The 14,232-nt window shown below is 43.9% G+C and overlaps 1 protein-coding gene across 7 annotated transcripts in view; it reads left to right on the top strand.

Annotated features, from left to right (window-relative positions):
- FKBP5 (FKBP prolyl isomerase 5) overlaps window positions 1–11,116 on the top strand; it is a 121,432-nt gene extending 110,316 nt beyond the window's left edge. For all 7 annotated transcript variants that reach the window (XM_058733686.1, XM_058733687.1, XM_058733692.1 and 4 more), the window contains 3 exons: window positions 5,789–5,974; window positions 7,689–7,928; window positions 8,793–11,116. In XM_058733686.1, the coding sequence (XP_058589669.1) occupies window positions 5,789–5,974; window positions 7,689–7,928; window positions 8,793–8,900 (534 nt within the window). In that variant the 3' untranslated portion in view covers window positions 8,901–11,116. The remainder of the gene's footprint in view (window positions 1–5,788; window positions 5,975–7,688; window positions 7,929–8,792) is intronic.
- Window positions 11,117–14,232: the final 3,116 nt, after the last annotated feature.

The raw sequence follows: 14,232 nt of genomic DNA, 5'->3' as shown, positions 1-14,232 counted from the left end.
ACAGCTCAGCTGTTCAGAAGCTCTAATTGGTTGCTGATGACTCAGAACTTTGGGGAACATTATTGGTGATGAAATAATGTGGCAAAGCCATGTGTTGTATAGCTGTATCCTAAACATATACAGAGAGATGGCCAGAGTCCGTGATCGGTAGCAGAAAGCAGTGCTCCAGTGCCCGTACAGACTTAACTTTGTCACTTCTAGGCATCACAGTTGCAGTAGTGGTTTGTGTATTTCATAATATTGTGAACCCTTTTAAAATTACTGATCTTTGGATAAAATCTGGATCAGCGGTCACACATATGGAACATATTATTTTTAACATGCAATTTGATAGACAAAATCTGTCAAAACATTAGTCTGTTGGGGGAAAATTAATGGAAGGTTCAGAACCACTGACCTAAGACTTTTCTCCCAGAATGTCTCTGAACATTTTGTACTACTAGAAACTTCCCTGGAGGCACCTTCATAATTATAGGTAAAAGATCCCAGCAGCGATCCTCGTTTTAGATGTAAGACTTCAGAATGGTAGGTAGTTTCCTGTACACACTGTCTTTTAAAATTTCAGGGCAGGTTTCAATCTGCCACACTGCCCTCCTGGGCCTCATCTTTCCAGAGTGTTTGACTTGGCACGTTGTGCACATGCACAGAGTCCAGATGTGTGGGTGAGAGCAGAGATGGGGTGAAATAAAAATCTACATTTCATGCCATCTGGTACATTACGGCTCCATTTTTGTTGACCTCTTGGTTTGGTTTACACATCAGTGGGTAAATTTCTCCCCTTTGTGCAGTTGAACTGCACTCAGTTTTAAAATGGGAGTAATTTTGCTGTTTAGATTGTAAACCCCTCATATCAACCCCTGAACACTAAAGAGAAGAAAGGCAGGAGAGGCTCCGGAAATAACAGATAACAGCATGCCATTGTGCAGGCCAATTAAACAGACATGATATTTGCCCTCATAGCTGAATAGGGTTCTGCAAGACCAGAGCATTAACTATCCTACTTGGTTTAGTGGTTCTCTTTTCTGACTTGGAGGCAGAGCAGGAAGTCTGAGGACACTGCAGTGATACGGGGTTCTTGCGCCCCCTTGTGCTCCTTCGGGGAAAAGAAGCATTTCTCAGGCAAGCTAGTTAAGGATTGACTGCTGAGCCCTTTTCAGACAAACCAGGCTTTGCTGTGTTTTGACTTAGCTGAACCAAAAAAACCAACGCTGTGATTTAGTAACAGGTCATCTAGAATTCTAGGGTTTTAGGGTAAAAAAAAAAAAAAACAAAACTCCTAAGAAGTCTTCACCCTCCCTTTCTTCTCCTTTCATTCACTTAGTATAGGATTTCTCAATCTTGGCACTGCTGACATTTGGAGCTGTTCTGTTTTGCCGAGAGGCTGTCATGTGCATCGTGGGATGTTTAGTGACATCCCTGGTTTCTACCCACTGGATGCCAGTAGCACACACACCCCCCTGCGGTTGTGACAACTAAAAAGTGTCTCTAAACATTGCCAGATGTCCCCCAGGGGGCAAATCACCCCCAGCTGAAAAACTCTTGTTTTCGTACATTAGAAGTAGTAATACCACAAAACAAGATTTTTGTTGTCAGAAGTTGAGCTCTAAAAATTATAAGTGATATACAGATGAAAGAGCTTTCAAGAAGTTAAAATGCTATATAAATGTAAAGAAACCATTGTGAGGTCTGTTACTCTGTGGGGTTTGGGGGGTTTTTTTCCTTTGGTTTTGGTTTTTTGGGGTTTTGTATGTGTGTGTGTGTGTGTGTGTGTGTATGATTTTTTGTTTGAAACCACAGCCTTGTACCATTCTGATTATTTAGAACCTACCGCAATGATAAGCTCTGGGTCACTGTCATCCCTGGCCTTTTTCTTTCCATTGTTATGGGCCCATAACAATATACTAGGAGATCGTCAGAAAAGGTAATAGGTACATTTGAGAAGGAGGAAGAAGAAGAAACTAAGCATAACAGGGAAAATACATGTCCTTCTTACCTAATCTGAATGAAATGATAACCTTTCATTTCGACCCACCTCTCCGTTTTTGCTGTCAACCATAGAGAACATTTTGATTCCAGACTTCTGTCTTTGACCTTAACATTTGTTCAGCACACCCCTCCTCAGGGCCTGTTTGTGCTCAGTATCTTTGGATATTCCAAAGGGATGAGACACGCTTCCTGTCCTCAGATTGCTCACCATCCACAAAAGAAAAGACAGTGACGGAAAGAAATGACAAACCCGGTCCCTCATGAGGACTTTTGTGTAGTGTCCCAAAAAAGGAATAGTGGGTCTAAGGCTCTGACAGGATGTTAGTGTTCTCTTCATTACCTTGGGCTGCCATAATAAAACAGCATAGTCTGGGTGATGGAGACAACAGTTTGTCTGTCACAGTTCCAGAGAGTGCAACTCTTAAGTTCAAAGTTCCAGCAGGGCTGGTGTGTGTGAGAGCACTCCTCCTCGCTGTGTGCTCGGATGAACTATCCTAGGTGCTTACAGACAGCATGGGCGGAAGAGGAAGCAAGTTCTCTGGTGTCTCTTACAAAGGGATGAAGTCCATTGTGAGGGCCTCGCCCTCGGGACCCCGTTTAGGCCTGATCACCTCCCAAAGGCCCCATCTCCAGCTACCATTGCGTTGGAGATAGGCCCTCACCATGTGAATGGGGGTGGGGGGCACACAGTTCAGTCCATAGCACATACAATCTAATTTCCTAAAAAAAATTCAGCATTTACTCTGAGAGGACCTGGTTTCCTATTCTTATAAATAACCCAGATCACAAATTTTTGAGGCACAGAGGATAATAGACTTCGATTCTAATACACTGTTTCTTCAAAGCACTTCGGAATTCTTTTGCACTGCCCTTCTACAGCAGAACTTGTGAGCTCTGTAGGTCTTCTGTTCCTAAACAAGTCACTGGTGAAGAGGGATGTTCAAGGGGTGGGGGGGGGGGGGGGAATGTAACCTTCATTGCTTTCGGATGTAGGCCTTCCGCGGGGAACTGCTCTACTCCATCCTCATCACTAAAATTCAACATCAGGGCTTCTTTCTACAGGTGGAGCTCATGTCTTATGCCAGCCACTTGAAGTCCTTTTTAACAGGAACATGCTCGTAGATCTGCTCTGTGATTTTTCTCTTAGTCATTGGGTGAGCTTTGGAGTGCACGTGGGGAGACAGCTCCACATTGAGATGCACACACTGCTTTGACTGGTGGATCCTAGTGACATGATCTGAATACTGTTGGTGGGTCAGACACTGGATCTAAAATCCTCAGGGGTCTGGCTACAGGTCTGGTAGGACGTGTCCTCTGCTTTCCATTTTAAGAGTCACCTCCCGCAGAGGTGACTCCTCACCTGTGCTCCCATTTTATTTGTGTGCTTACCGGCTGTCACTTCTTTCTTTCACCTTAAAATGGCAGTGAACATGTCATCTCAGCCCCATAATTTCTTGTATAGAGCATATAGTTAACTCACATGAATTAACTCTACAGTTGTTATTCACAGTTGTTAAAATTATAATCACTAGAGCAACAGTATATTAAAGATTTTTCTCATGTAGTTAGCTGACATCTATGTGATTTATGTCTCATAGTTATTTATATTGGATGCTGCTATTCAGCTCTGTATTTCCGTTGTGTGTAGATCAGAGGTCAGCGAACTACAGCCTGTTTTAGTAATATTCTACCAGGACACAGCCACACACATTTACAAGTGATCCTTGAACAACATGGGTTTGAACTACACTGGTCCACTTATATACAGACTTTTTTAAAATAAATTCAGCATCATAAATGTATTTTATGATTTCCCAAATAACTTTTGCTTGTTGTGAGCTTGTTTTGTAAGAATACTGTATATAGTACAAATAACGTGGAAAATGTGTTGAACAACCAGTGGGGCACCTGGGTGGCTCATTCGGCTGAGCACCTGACTCTTGATTTCAGCTCAGGTCATGGTCCCGGGGTCATGGGATTGAGACTAGCATTGGGCTCTATGCTAAGCGTGGAGCCTGCTTAAGATCCTCCCTCTCCCTCCCTCTCTCTCTCTCTCTCTCTCTCTCTCTCTCTCTGCTCTTCTCTGCCCACTCACTCTCTCTAAAAATAAGACTTCCAATCAACAGTAGACTATTTGTAGTTAGGTTTTGGGAGAGTCAGGAGTTATACACACTCATCAGGGAGATGCAAATCAAAACTACAATGATACATCACCTCACACCTACCAGAATGGCTGAAATCAACAATACAAGAAACAACAAATGTTGGGGAAGGTGTAGAGAAAAAGGAACCCTCCCGCACTGTTGTTGGGAGTGCAAACTGGTGCAACCACTGTGGAAAGCAGTATGGAGGTTCCTCAAAAAGTTAAAAATAGAACTACCCTATGATCCAGTAATCGCACTACTGGGTATTTCCCCCCGCCAAAATACAAAAACACTAATTCAGAGGGACACCTGCATCCCTGTGTTTATAACAGCATTATCTGCAGTAGCCAATGGAAGCAGCCCAAGTGTCCATCGATACATGAATGAATAAAGAAGTGGCTGGGGCGCCTGGGTGGCGCAGTCGGTTAAGCCTCCGACTTCAGCCAGGTCACGATCTCGCGGTCCGTGAGTTCGAGCCCTGCGTCAGGCTCTGGGCCGATGGCTCGGAGGCTGGAACCTGTTTCCGATTCTGTGTCTCCCTCTCTCTCTGCCCCTCCCCCGTTCATGCTCTGTCTCTCTCTGTCCCAAAAATAAATAAAAAACGTTGAAAAAAAAATTAAAAAAAAAAAAAAAGAAGTGGCGTGTATGTATATGTGTGTTATTCAGCCATTTAAAAAATGAATGAAATCTTGCAATTTTCAACAGTGTAGGTAGAACTGGAGAGTATAGCTAAGCGAAATAAGGCCAGAGAGAGACAGATACCATATGATTTCACTCAAATGTGGAATTTAAGAAACAAAACAAGTGAGCAAATGGGGAAAAAGACCAAGAAGCAGACACTTCACCGTAGAGAACAAACTGATGGTTGTCAGAGGAGAGGTAGTAGGTAGGGGGATGGGTGAAATAGGTGATGGGGATTAAAGAGTATACTTGTCATGATGAGAAAAACGAATACATAAAATAATTAAATCACTTAAAAGATAAATATACACAGATTTCTAACCACATGGGGAGTCAGCACCCCAACCCCTGTGTTATTCAGGGATCGAGTGTATTTATATATTGTCTGTAGCTGCTTTTGCACTATTCTTGACAGAGTTGCAACAGATTGTTCAGCCTGCAAAGCCTAAAATGTTTTTTATCTGCCCCTTTACAGAAAAAGTTTGCCTACTCCTAGTTTAGATAACTAAGATTTGCTGTGTTTGTGACTGGCACTTGCCAGAATGTAGTCTACTGTGGAGTGCTTCTTCTCAGGAGAAAAGGGAAGAGTAATTTCCCTTCATGTAAACTAGTGATCTACTCTAAAACTACTCCCCAACCTTCTGAAAGTCTGAGAAATACTAGCACCCAGAATGTAACCCAAAGCCTTGATGCCGTCCTGCTGGGAGAGCTGTCCCCTTCGTGCTGGAGAACAGCATTCTATAGCACACTGTCCCGAATCAGCTCCCAGGTCACTGGCCCTGCAAAAAGAATGGGGAAAGGGGCCTGGATACCCATCTCCTAAGAGCAAAAGGAAATGATCAAATACCATAGTTTGTATGAGGGGGCTGTTTTCATTTTGAGGATTTGGTTTTCTCAGGGAGGCCTGAATTTATATTTCTTTTGTACCCCCTCCAGACCCTGTGCAACAAGTAATCCCTAGCTTTTTTTCCTCCTAGGGAGGCAAGTACATGCAGGCAGTGATTCAATATGGGAAGATCGTGTCCTGGTTAGAGATGGAATATGGCTTATCAGAGAAGGAATCTAAAGCTTCTGAATCGTTTCTGCTGGCTGCCTTCCTGAACCTGGCCATGTGCTACCTGAAGCTTAGAGAATACACCAAAGCTGTTGAATGCTGTGATAAGGTAAAGGGTGTCTGCATGTGAACTGGACTTTCCATAGTCCCTGTCTTTCTCTCCGTTTTCATACTTGGTCTTCGTACTTTGCTTCTTTTTAGCCAAGGGGTGGATGGTGTTTCATTTTGCTTTGTTGTATTTGTTTCCTTGGGATTCTTTGTTTCTCCTTATGAATTGGGAAATTCAGAAACAATACAACTATAGTCAGACTTTTCTGATGCCTAGATGATAATACACCGTGAAGAAAAGTTTTGTTAAAATTTTTTTCATCCATGACCTTCCTTAAATCTATGGCATCTGGTATCAGATTGGACATAGAACTCCTCATGCTCAATTTACTAAGAACAGACTCAACTTCAGCCTTTCAGGACTTGAGTATGATAGAGTTGAGCTGCTTACATAGAGGTCACTTAGGTATACTTTCAGCATTGTTTCTACAGGCTAAATTTCTAGGAATGGAATATGGAGTCAAAAAACAGGTTATTGAGGGGCCCCTGGGTAGCTCAGCCATTTAAGCATCCGACTCCTGAGCTCCTCAGCTCAGGTCATGATCTCATCGTTCGTGAGTTCAGGCCCCAACCCTCATGGGTTCCATGTTGACAGCATGAAGCCTGCTTGGGATTCTCTCTCTCCTCTCTCTCTGCCCCTTCCCTGCCTTTCTCTCTCAAAATAAAGAAAAATACAGGATTATTAGATATTATCCATGGGGGTTTTTTGTCAATGTTATTGGCAACAAAAAATTTTCATTTTTGTTTCTTGGTTCCTAATGAAATTATCCATCTTTTCATCATTAGCCATTTGCATTTTTTCTATGAATTGCCTATTCAAATCCTCCAACTAGATGATTTGTCTGTTTCATATTGACTGAGGCAGTCTGTACATTATTACTGCTAACCCTTTATCTGACTATAGGGACCTTGTTCTCCTCACTTGCGAGGAAAGTTTTAAATATTTACTTAGTCGAATCTGTCCTTTCAAATGAGAAAGCTCTTCCCTACCCTAAGATAATAAAAATAATTCTGTTTGGTCCTTGCAAAACCTACTCTACCTAGGTATGCCTTTTAAAAAACGAATTAAAAGTAAACCGTGTTATATTTTGGTGAGGTTTGTTTTTGCATATAGGTATACGTGGTCTAGAATCTTTTGTGTTTTGATGTGGTGTAACAACTTCATTCTCATTTTCCATGTTCATAGCCAGTGTCTCAGCTCCATTTATTGCAAAGTTAGTCCTTTCCCTACCGATTTACATTCCCACCTTTATCACTGTTAAATCTTTTAATGTACATACACATAAATCTGCTTCTGCTTTGTTCTGTTCTGCTGACCTCTTTGCGCACAGACTGGCAGTCAAACTCTTCAGTGGTTTCAGAGTGTATTTTTTTCTGTTGTAGGTCAAGTCCCCTCTCATTATTTTTGTTTTCCCAAAATTTTCTCAGCCATTCTTGGGCATTTACTTCTTCCATTGAATTTTAAAATGAATTTCTCAAGAGCCTCCTCCAAAGCCCCCTTGGAATCTTTATAGAAATTGTATCGAATACAGAAGTTAACGTGGGCATAGTTAGTTGGATTTTGATCGGTAGTGTTTAATTACCTTGAGCCCCATCTCTTCAATATGCTTTTTCCAATTCTCTTGGCCAAGAAGCTTTGGTAAGTTGAATAGTGAATTTCTTCAAAGCACACAAGTTACATTCACCCTTTCTAAAAAGTAGACCTCTGTCCCTAGGCCCTTGGACTAGACAGTGCCAACGAGAAGGGCTTGTACAGAAGGGGGGAAGCCCAGCTGCTCATGAACGAGTTTGAGTCGGCCAAGGGCGACTTTGAGAAAGTGTTGGAAGTTAATCCCCAGAATAAGGCAGCGCGACTACAGATTTCCATGTGCCAGAAAAAGGCAAAGGAGCACAATGAGCGGGACCGCAGGATATATGCCAACATGTTCAAGAAGTTTGCAGAGCAGGATGCAAAGGTATGTGCAGAACTCTCTCTTTCTCTCTCTCAAGAGAAACATTAAAAAAAAGGGACACAAGGACAGGTAGACAACCCAGGAGATGCAAGAATGGGGAGAATGATACCCGATCTTATCTGAGACTGGTTTGGATCTGGAAGTAGAACAGGGCTGTTCTACTCACCAGACACAAGAGTTGTGAGGCACTGACACATCCGTGAAAGAAATGAGGAAAATAAGTTCCCTAGAGACGTTCTAAAGTTTATTATTTTTTAAAAGTCAAGGGGCGTCTGGGTGGCTCAGTCGGTTAACCATCTGGACTTCAGCTCAGGTCATGATCTCACAGTTTGTGGGTTTGAGCCCCACATCGGGCTCTGTGCTGACAGCTCGGAGCCTGGAGCCCGCTTCAGATTCTGTGTCTCCCTCTCTCTGCCCCTCCCCTGCTCATGCTGTCTCTCTCTCTCAAAAATGAATACACATTAAAAAAATATATAATAAAAAAAAAGTCAAGCACATCAGGTATTTTTTTCAGATAGTACGTCTTTGTTGAGACTTCCCATTTTGCCAGGGATGGGCTGTGATGGGGAAGCCCTGCTATCATACCCTTTACTTTGCCCGCCTCCCCACAGCAGAGTTGTACTCTGGTCCTGAGTTCACCGCCCGCTCCCAGCCCAGTTTTTCCTGGGTCCCCTCCACCCAGGAAAAGTGAAAGCTGCCCCCCTCAACTGTTGGCAGCACTGTCCTGACTTCCCCGGCCGGGCAACCCCAGTAAGGTCGTCGCGTCCCGGTTTCACACCTGACGGCCTGTCAGGAGGAGCCAGGAATTCCTTCAGTGTTTCAGTTCCTTGCTCCTCTGACCCTCTTGATTTCTTATTTTTTCCTCAGGAAGAGGCCAGTAAGGCAGTGGGCAAGAAGACTATAGAAGGGGTCGTCAGCCGTGAAAAAGAACCAGAGGGGCAAGCGATGGAAGAGAAAGCCGGAGGCCACGTATGACACCACGCCAAGGAGGGAAGAGCCCTGATGAACTCGGCCCCCTCTTCCATGGGCTTTCACCCTACTCAGGACTAAACAGTGTTTAATGTAAAGTTTGTTATAGTCTGTGTGATTCTGGAAGCAAATGGCAAAACCAGTGGCTTCCCAGAAAACAGCCACCCTGCTGCTGCCCAGTGCTCTCCTCGAGGGGGTGGCATGGGACCACTCCAGGTGGAACAAAACGGAAATGACTGTTGGTGTGGCAAGGCTGAGCCAACAGCTCGAGTCCAGCTCATTTCAGTTTATGTCAGCCTTTGACATCTAATTCAGGGTCCCTTGAGATAATCCTAACAATTTGGGGCTGTCAGGTTTTACATTCGATTGAACTTCAGTAGCACTGCGGAAACCTAAAAATAATTGCTTAATGAGTTTCTCCTTTCCTACAGTTGGGTGGGGGAGAGGAGGAGAAGGTTTGGCTTTTTTAAATGACTGAAGTGCTAGCATTTTTTAACCAACAGAACCCACAGTTGAGGCGTCTGGAATCCCCTCAGGTCCTCAGCAGCCGCCAGACTTGAAAGCCAGAACCTCAGAGGCCACCGGCTCACTGACTCAGCCAAACTCCCTCCTCCCTAAGCCAGCCTCCTTGGGAGAGTGGGTTTCTCCTGCACCCAGCCTGGCCCTGGAGGAGGGACCCTGTCATTCCCAAAACATTCTTTAGCGACAGTAATGAGCAGAGCAGTGTGTGGGCTAGCTTTCCCTGCCTTAGGTGAAGCTCTGAGATGCCGAAGCGTGAAAATAGCCGTCAGAATTGTGCTTTCCCCCCTCCTCTGGCCCTTCTAGGAGAAATGTGGAGGACAGCCCTGCCTGCCAGCATTGCTACCGTTCACTTTCTTCTTTCCATTCTGACCATTGCTATTACGTATTTAAGACTTGTTCTTACAATATCTGACCTGGAGTGGATTTAGTTACATATCCACTTAGGATCCCCGCGGCTTTTGTTTTTGTCTTTTAAAAATTACTGCCTTGTAAACATGTATACTGATTTATGGAACTTTATTTACACTCCTCTATCATGCAAAAAAATCGACTTTTTACTACTATGAGTAGCTTAATTTTTAAAAACAAAATCTGTGGAGTTGTAAAAATATGTAGTTGCTCTTGGGCATTAAGGGTTTTCCTCACAGGTTTGGCATGCAGTAGCTTTCCCCTCCTGCTGATAGCTTCTTTGTTCTGGTGTGGGTTGTGAAAAAGAATCGAAAACTGCTTCCTGTGCAGGCACATCTCGCCTTGAAAGCTCCAGTACTGGGGCGGTGAATCGGGGCAAGTCTTAAAATACGTACACGCAGTGGAATCTTGGTCCTTACGGGTAAGCGAGATTGAGCGTGGCTTTCTCTCCCCACAGCCTGAAGGCTCTCGTGGGAAAGCGCCTGCAACTGAAGGAAACAGTCGCTCCGACCTGGAACATCTCATTTGTAAAATCCTAAAGAACACTGGCAATTAGCTTCATTTTTACTTTTATGGTGGTTTTAACAAAACACTTTCGTTGTTAGGGTAGGACCCACGTGGCCACCTAAAAATTCATTTCCTTTTATACCAGTTCTCTGCTCCATGGAACAAACGGAATGAAATTGTGAGTTTCTCTTTTGACAGCTAGAATCCTTTTAATTTCTCACTTTTGTCTTTTTTCATGAGATTTCTTCAAAAGCCCCAGTCTCGCCTAGGAAATATGGAAAGCAGAAGTTGATTTTGCTTTGTTTGCTTAACTGTTTAGTATTTGTAGCTCTGTTGACTAGAGCATGACTTCAATGAGGCCAATACTGAGATTTCATCCTAAAAAGGCCAGTTAGTGTTTTGCAGGTAACAAACAAAAGAACAATTCCAAAAATCAGATCACCCCAGCCAACTGTCTCCCAGGTGTGTGTTATGGGTCACCGGATTGGGGGAGGGGGTAGGGAGGGCAAGAGTGCAGGGAGGGGAGGGAAGGGGTGTGTGGGTGGTTCTGAGCAAATGATTGTGGGTGCCCATCGCCTCTCAAGAAGAAACTTCATATATTCTTATATCAAATTCAGTGATCTTAATTTGTCTAGAAATCAGCAGATGTGTTTGAACCATCTTTTAGACTACGTATGGAGTGGTGAGGCAGCATATGATGAATTAAAAACTTGTTTTTAAAAAAAATCACTCAGATACACTTTTTTGTGTTCCTCAAATAAATTTTAAAAACAACCAGACATAAACTTTCCATTATTCTTGGTTTTGCTTCAGTAGTCTTCAGGAAACGTTGTTTTGGTTGGAAAACCATGGGGGCCAAGTTGAAGACGTGACATCAGAAAATTGGCTGGAGGCCATATTGTCTTCCTTGCTCTGAGGACAGCTGGAAACCAGTGTGGGACTAAAGGTGGCAGGATGATGCATCTTTGTGCAGATGAACCACATGATCAGAGAGACCAGAGGATTTTGTTTTCTCATCAGCCTGTGGATATTCCGCCATTTTAACTGATCGTAAGGTTCATTTGGGAAATGAAGAGACTTCGTAGTGCCCTTCAATAAATATGCAAGACATAAGCGTGCCTCAGGGGATATTCTGGCTTAAGTGTGCATGTCCTCTAAGTAGCATATTTCATCAGATACTCCTGGTTGCACACTGTGAAGGCCAAAGGAGAGGTCACACATATTCCAAAAGAAAGGTGACACGGGGCTGGGTGGTGACGAGCCTATCTTCAGTAGCACTACGGGCATCTGCGGATAGGTCATTGCAGGCTCCAGAGATCTTATCTTTTATCCTTCTGAATTCCTTGCTTCATCTCTGGATTTGAATTATACTCCTACCCCTTTGCTGCTAAATTACTTGAAAATGAAATAATTGTCTTTATTTGTATGATTTTTTTAATATATTTTTTTTTACTTATCTTGAGAGGTGGGGGGAGAGAATCCCAAGCAGGCTCCTCATTGTGCAACGCGTGGCTCAAACCCACCAACCATGAGATTGTGATGTGAGCCGAGATCAAGAGTTGGACACTTAACGGGCTTAACCACCCAGGCGCCTCTGCATGTTTTTGCTAAGCAAGTAATACTCTTGCTAGGGGTATTAAGGATAGCCAGAGGTGGTTTCCCAGCTGTGACCTGGGTAACTCAAGGCAGCCTGCATCCACTCCAGAGATGAGTGTGTCAGTGAAGAGCTTTGTCCACATGTATTCAACCTTTTTAGCATCATGCATCAGAATGTAGGACTGGCAACCCTGGGAGACTTGCCAGCGTTAGTGACAACATGCACTGAATTCAGACTGATGAGTCAAGATCCCAAAACTAAGAACTCCCTAGCCTAGCTGTATGTTATTTCTATCCGCTGGCTGCTCACATGCTCGAGTAGCAATGACTGATAAAAGTGTACATAAAAGAACATTCCGTAATGGCTTGAAAATGTCTTGAGGGACACCCACTCGGTGCTGCCTTGCATATTTTTCTCTCCTTCATGTCTGGGAGGCGGGGAAAGGATACAGAGAAGGCGCAATAATTTCATCACTGCTGTTTGCATAATTTATCTCTTGATCTATAATTGAACATAATCTACACATGTGTCCTTAGTAATACATTGCAAAAAAGGAACATCACCGAAGGTAACTCCCAAGAAGATCTTTGTCAGCATTTTGTTGGGGCTAACGGCTGCCTAGAGACGGGACATCTTGAGCCTAGTCCTTGTTGCAGGAATTTCCAGAGGACCTTGGGGAATCACATGTGGAGGCCCCAGAATGGTGAAGTGGCTGGCCCACAGTCACCCAGGTTGACTGATGTCCTTACACAATTCCAAAATAGGCCCTTTTCCAGTCTGAAGCATGATCTCTTGGCTGATTTGAACGAGATGTTGTTAGTTCTTTAAAATCCCCAAGCATTTGGTTGAACGGAAATGGCAGCAGAGCCATAGGCCTCATACTCCACTTGGGGGTACAAATACGGGAAATGTAAAGCATAGGCACGATTTGCTTTTTAAACAATGCTGGGGGGTGGGGAGTGCCTGGGGGGCTCAGTCGGTTGAGCATCTGACTCTTGACTTCAGCTCAGGTCACAGTCTCACAGTTCATGGGATCAAGCCTCGCATCAGGGTCTGACATAATCAAGTAGTAAAATGTTGAGTGACGCCAGGCGTTGACAAGGGTAGGGTAGATCTCAGCTGCTAAGAACGGTGCATAGGAAAAGCTGTCCTGCAGTTGCAGGCTAAAACTGGTCATTACTATTTACTGGGTGCTTCCTCTACAAGGCACTTAACCACCTCGCCTTCTGCTGACCTTCCAAATATGAAAAGAGTATTGTTGCTGCATTGTTGCCACCTTCCAAGTCTCTCACAAGATCCCTAACCCAAAACTGCAAGGAAGGAATGTATTTCAAACTGGGCTTAGCTGACACGTTGCAAATACACTAAGTGTCCAAGGCTTTCTTTAGGTATTAAATATTTCTGGCCTGGGTCTGCTTTGGATCATGTGTTTTCATAAGATAACTCCTTGCTGTACACATTATGACTTGGCTTTAAAATTAGCTCCTTAAAAATGTCTGACCAAGAAAGTAAGCTGGGAAGAACAAGCCCGTGACTGGTATTTGGGGATGCCACGTCCAATTCTAGTGCTCTACTAACTTCTCCGATGTCTGCTCACAGCCATCTTTTCACACTGAGAATTCCTCATCTCTTTGGTCTAAACACTTAAGCCCACGTGTATACCCTCAATCTCTACAGATAGACCTACGTCTTCCTGAAAATGACACCAGCCTGAGCACACAATTAGTATTCATGTGACCACCCCTAAAGGATCCAGGAACTCCCTTATTCCTTGACTCATCACCGCGCCAGCACCCAGTACACCATCACCACTCTAGAACATAGTAGATGGCTCAGTAAATTGGTTTTCTGTTGTTTCTCATAAAGCAGCTCCACAGCTCAATCTCCGTGGTCCTTCATTCCTGTTACTTGTCTTGGTAATGTGGAGGCCAGTACCACGTGGTTTTCCAGCAGTTATTGCAACATGATTTTGATCTTGCATTCCTTGAGGTGGTGAACGAGGAGCAACTTGACTTGAGGGGGTCATAACTGCAAAACGGGTCTATGGTCTTCAGGCTCTCGCGATTTGAAATCTACCTCCAGTCATCGGAGTTAACTCATGATAACTCAGAGTTCATCAGCCTAAACAGATCAAATGGAGGAGGATTCTGGGAAGACGGCAGAGTAGGAAGCACTAGGAATCTCTCCCCACCTAGACAACAGTTGCACTTGCAGACTGTCTGATGTAACTATTTTGCAACTCTGTGGAGTCTGTTGAAGACTGGCAACTTCCTGAGGAAGGCATGGATGGTAAATTGCGGCCAG

Source organism: Neofelis nebulosa, chromosome 6, assembly GCF_028018385.1.
Source record: "Neofelis nebulosa isolate mNeoNeb1 chromosome 6, mNeoNeb1.pri, whole genome shotgun sequence".
NCBI lineage: Eukaryota > Metazoa > Chordata > Mammalia > Carnivora > Felidae > Neofelis > Neofelis nebulosa.
Note: the sequence above shows the minus strand (reverse complement) of the source record. Positions and strands in the feature narration are given on the sequence as shown.